The following is a 5,596-nucleotide window of genomic DNA, read 5'->3' as shown; positions in this document are numbered from 1 at the left end:
ATTCATATTATCTTTCAATTCTATTTTTCCACAAACATTTTGAAGTTCTCAGATACCCATATATGCAGGATGTTATATGGCTTTTTACCTGTATACAGTGCTCACTGTTTTCTATTCATAAAAAATTTAAATTAGAACCATAGAAGCATCATTATACCCTCCTTACAGGTTTCTTTCTAGATAGTAAAGGTCTATGAAACACATAAACACTGGTTAATAATATGCTTCATCTTCTTATCATATCTTCTCACCACAGACTTTTTCATTGCAGCATGGACAGAGGCTTAGATTTCATGTTTTAAGAGCATAAAAATATCCATCGACAGCAAGTTTTTATAAATAGAGGGTCTTGAAGGGTCTTAGATCCACAATTTCTTTTGGTAATTTTAAAAGATTATTATTATTTTTAACGGACACCTAATAACTGTACATATTTATGGGGTACATTGTGATTTTTTTAATTAAAAACCTAGCTGATTTTATTATTATTATCAATACCAAGCAAGTCTTTAAATCAATGAAAATTTAATTAAGCATAAAGTTACTTTCACATTTGTCTACAACCGTAGTAAATACAGTTCTTGGCATAAAGACACAGCCCTTGGAGTTTAAAACATCCCCAACTGCAAGATTACCTAAATAAATTTCCCATTATTGTTTATGTAATAGTGGGTTAGTTAATCAAATTAAAATAATTATACAATCTAGGATAAAATAAAATGGAAATAATTTACTCACGAAATTCATATTTAAATCATCTTTACTTACAAAATAGTATCCTGAGAATTATAATTCCATTAAGCTTCAATTTGAGCAAAAATTGTAGTTACTTAAACTGAAAATGAAAGATAAGTCAAAACTATTTATGAAGAGAGACCAAAAATATCATCAGGTTTCTTGCTGTGCTTCTGGATTTCAGGAGCAGGCTCATTTGAGCACGGAATCGACCCTGAAGGGAACTCACCCCTACTTTCAGAATGTGGGGGTGGAGGTGACAATCCAGCTCCTAGAGGAACATAAGGAGGAAATCCCCTCAGTGAATAGACATTTCTCATTGCAAATGGAGGTGGTGGCTGGACAGAGAAATCCCTTGGTAGAAAATAATTTTGAGGAGCTCCATACATGCTTCCTGGAGGAGGTGGAGGAAAAAGAGTTTCTCTTCTCATGAATGGACCCCTCCTATCCACTGGAAACAATGGACCTCTGATTGCAGGAAAAGGTGGAGGAGCAAAGCCAGGGCCACTTGCTTCCCTTTCAGCAGGCACAGATGAATGAGGCACATTTACATCACCAAGGTCGTCTTTGGTATCATTTCTGCTGGATTCCGTTTGTGAGGGCTTTGGCCCATCCACTTTATCCAAAGAAGCCAGGTTAAAACTTCTGAGTTCTGCTGGGCCAGATGGTCCACCAGGATCAGGATCAAATCCGTCTTGCCTTTGTGGAAGAAGAGCTGGATCAGAACATGGGTGGCCTGGTGGAGGAATCATCATCCTTCGGTGTTGTTCCCACGGAGGTGACAGGAACCCAGATGGAGGTGGTGGCTGCACAGGGAAATCCCTTGGGAGATAATAATTTTGACGAGCTCCATACATGCTTCCTGGAGGAGGTGGAGGAAAAGGAGGTTCTCTTCTCATGAATGGACCCCTCCTATCCACTGGAAACAATGGACCTCTGATTGCAGGAAAAGGTGGAGGAGCAAAGCCAGGGCCACTTGCTTCCCTTTCAGCAGGCACAGATGAATGAGGCACATTTACATTACCAAGGTCGTCTTTGGTTTCATTTCTGCTGGATTCCATTTGTGAGGGCTTTGGCCCATCCACTTTATCCAAAGAAGCCAGGTTAAAACTTCTGAGCTCTGCTGGGCCAGACGGTCCACCAGGATCAGGATCAAATCCGTCTTGCCTTTGTGGAAGAAGAGCTGGATCAGAACATGGGTGGCCTGGTGGGGGAATCATCATCCTTCGGTGCTGTTCCCACGGAGGTGACAGGAACCCAGACGGAGGTGGTGGCTGCACAGGGAAATCCCTTGGGAGATAATAATTTTGAGGAGCTGCATACATGCTTCCTGGAGGAGGTGGAGGAAAAGGAGGTTCTCTTCTCATGAATGGACCCCTCCTATCCACTGGAAACAATGGACCTCTGATTGCAGGAAAAGGTGGAGGAGCAAAGCCAGGGCCACACGCTTCCCTTTCAGCAGGCACAGATGAATGAGGCACATTTTCATTACCAAGGTCGTCTTTTGTATCATTTCTGCTGGATTCCGTTTGTGAGGGCTTTGGCCCATCCACTTTATCCAAAGAAGCCAGGTTAAAACTTCTGAGTTCTGCTGGGCCAGACGGTCCACCAGGATTAGAATCAAATCCGTCTTGCCTTCGTGGAAGAAGAGCTGGATCAGAACATGGGTGGCCTGGTGGAGGGATCCTCATCCTCCGGTGCTGTTCCCACGGAGGTGACAGGTACCCAGATGGTGCTCCATGAGAATCGGTTAACCTATCACAGCCCGATTCTCCTCTTTCATTGGTCATCTGGTGATCCAGAGTATTCTCTGGGCCTCTTGAGCCTCTTCCTCCTCCTCGCCCTGGAGTCAAAGGTGCGAGTCTGAGTGGAGAGAGAAAAGCTCTCGTTTCAGATGAAGGTCGACCCACTGGTGAGGCACCACATGGGGAATGCTCTCCGCCAAATGCTGTCTTTGGAACATCAACTACATATGGATCTTTTTTGAAAAGTTCAAATTTAAACTCTTTTTCAGCTAATTTTTGTCTCTTGGAAACATTTACTTTCCTTAAATACCTGAGGTGTCTTTCAGCAGTCTCAGCTGCCACCCAGCTGCCATGCGCTTCTTTCTCATAGGAAGTCATCTGCCCTTGATAAGAACGAACGCTTCTCTCCAATTCTTCTTCTGCATCTCTGGCTCTCCTTCTGTAGGTCTCCAGTTCCTCAGCTGCATGGCTCATCTTCTCTTCTACTTTGGAAAGTTTCTCCTCCTTCTCTAACCGGTCCTTTTCCTCTGCTATTAACTTCCTGTGGAGTTTCATTCCATTTTCTTGATACAGTTCAGTCATTCCTTTAAGTTTCTGCCGAAGCTTCTGATTTTCACTTTCCAACTGTGTGTTTTCTGACTGTAAAGATGCTTGTTCAGTCTGGAGATTTGTAATATGCTCTATAAGCTCTTCCTTTGTTTTATCTACTTCAGACAACTCAGTGTAAATTTGGTTTCTTTCTCCTTCTAGGGTTTTGAAAGAAGCATTTAACTTAGCAGTGTGAATCAGTTTCTTCAAAGCTCCTTTTGGCAGATCATCTAAGCGAGCACCCTTTTGTGATTCACTCTTCATCTGCAATTCCAAGTCATCAGCCATCATGTCTTCTCCAAGCACAGCAGCCCAGTCTGTCATCTTGAGCAAGCGTTCAGCCAGAGACTTGATGTGATTTTCTTTATCACTCAGAACTCGTTCTGCCTGGACTTTGGAGTTTTCAAATATTATTTTCTGTTTATTAAGTTCACTCACTTGTTCTTTCAATACTTCCGCTTCTTGTAAAAGCTGTTTCTGGCTTTCCTGAAGTTGGGAATTTTCATTCAAGGCGTCTTTTATTGCCACCTTCAGACGTTCTTCATTCATTTGAAATATTTTGCAGATTAGTTTGGCTTCAGCTACTTGTGACTGGATGGATTTCGATTCATCTTCTAGGGACTGTATCCTTTTTGAAATATCCGCCATCAATTCATCTTGCTCACAATGTTTAGATTTCTGTTCCTTTAATTCTTTTGCTAGAAAGACTATTTCATCCTCAAGTTTAGATTTGGAGCTGCTCAGCTTTTCATAGGTTGCCTCCAAGCTTTGTGCTTCTGTTGACCCCTTCTCAAAGCTGGCATCCTTCACAGCTGACTCCAAGCCTTCATACTCCTCTTGAACAACGCAAAGTTTGTCAAGTAGTTTACATTTTTCTTCAATTAGTCCAGAAAGCTTTTCAGCAAGCTTTTTCTCTCTTCTTACATAAAGCCGGCTTCTCACCGATCGAACACTTCTCCACAAAAACAAGAGAATCAAAAATCCAGTAAGAGCCGCACATGTCACCAGTTCCCACGGAAAACCAGGGCCCGGTCTCAGGTCTTCAGGCAATGCTGCCACAGTCCTGCACAGCTTTCCCAGGACCAGCCCCAAGTACGGCTGAGGGGCAGCCCCGGGCACCTCCATGGCGCCCCCGAGGCTGCTCCGGCTGTGGCCACAGTAGCCACGGCCTGGCCGGGCCACCACCAGCAGCTGAGACAGCTCTGCGTTCTGTCGGGAACGCGAACCGGCCCCGGCGACAGCAGCAGACACAGCGCAGCCGGCCTTGAGGGGAGCCGGGGAGCACTGGCGCCCACCGGCCTCAGGCGTCCCCCACGCGCACCATGGTAACCAGGCCCCTTTGTGACGTCACTTCCGCCACGCGGTTCCGGAGCCTGCCCCGCGCGAGCCTGTGACACACGCTGTCCTAGCCACCCCCACCTCGGCTTGGTTTTGGCCGGGCCACCGCTGGATTTGAATCCATGTTTATAATGATGAAATCTGGGTAATCAGCATACTCATCACTCAAATATTTGTCATTTCTTTGTGCTGGGAAAATTCAAAATCCTCTCTTTTAGCTATTTGAAATTATCTAATAAATGCGTGCTGACTCTAGCCACCTTACAAAGCTGTAGATCAGTACAAATAGTTCCTCCTGTCCAGCTGCAACTTTGTATCTGTAACCTCTGCCTTTCCCCTCCTCGCCCTACCCTTCCCAGCCTCTAGTGACCACTATTCTGCTACTTCTAGGAGATCAACTTTTCCTTTGGCAGTTTTTTAAAGGAAATTTTGCGATTTTAATTTCTTTCAGAGGAGCATCCTTCCTTAGATATCTGCCAAGGAACAAAAGTGTTTTCTTTGGACTAACTTTGCCAAAATAGCCGTAGAATGTGGCAATGGGAAGAGGCCTGAGACACTCTGGGCTTCAGCTGGCCCAACGCTTTCTTTATAGGTAATGAAGCAAAGGTCTACAGTAAGTGCACTACTTGTCCAGGGCTGTTTAGCTATTTAGTGGCAGAAGTGTGTTGTATTTCGGGATCTGCTGGATGTCAGTGAAATGCTCTTTGTTTAAAAAACACTTTATTGAGGAATATTTTAGATACCTTGTAATCCACCCATTTCAGGTATGCAATTCAATGAGTTCTAGTAAGTTCATCAAGTTGTGCAGCCATCACCACAAATCAGTTTTAGAACATTTTCACCACACCAATAAGATCTCCTGTACCCATTTATTCTTTTTCCCCCCCAGTTTTATTGGTTATGAATATTCACGGGATGCAAGGCTGATTGTCACCGTTCATACCCAAGCTGTGATGGCCAGATTCATACTGGCCACATGACCGTTACATTTATTGTATCACCTTTATTGACTTTCATATGTTGAACCATCCTTGTATCCCTGGCATGAATCCCACTTCAGGTGCCTGAAACCTCTGCCAAGTTTCTCTTTTTGGTGCCCATAGGAGCCAGCCTGTGCCGCTGGTTCCCATGGAAACAGATCCCTGAGACACACCCTGCCTTGCAGCACGCACAAAGCGCTTGCTCGCCCT

At 44.4% G+C, this 5,596-nt stretch overlaps 1 protein-coding gene across 1 annotated transcript; it reads right to left on the bottom strand.

Annotated features, from left to right (window-relative positions):
- Nucleotides 1-971: 971 nt before the first annotated feature.
- LOC134362791 (melanoma inhibitory activity protein 2-like) lies at nt 972-3,548 on the bottom strand (the record flags this gene model as incomplete). Its single annotated transcript, XM_063078068.1, has 2 exons — nt 972-1,073; nt 2,016-3,548. Coding segments are annotated over 2 exons (1,635 nt in total), but the record flags the coding sequence as incomplete, so codon positions are not given.
- Between the last annotated feature and the right edge of the window lie 2,048 nt (nt 3,549-5,596).

The sequence above is a fragment of the Cynocephalus volans genome, chromosome 14, assembly GCF_027409185.1.
Source record: "Cynocephalus volans isolate mCynVol1 chromosome 14, mCynVol1.pri, whole genome shotgun sequence".
NCBI classification, from domain to species: Eukaryota; Metazoa; Chordata; class Mammalia; order Dermoptera; family Cynocephalidae; genus Cynocephalus; species Cynocephalus volans.
The sequence above is the reverse complement of the archived record's forward strand: the minus strand, read 5'-3'. Positions and strand labels throughout refer to the sequence as shown.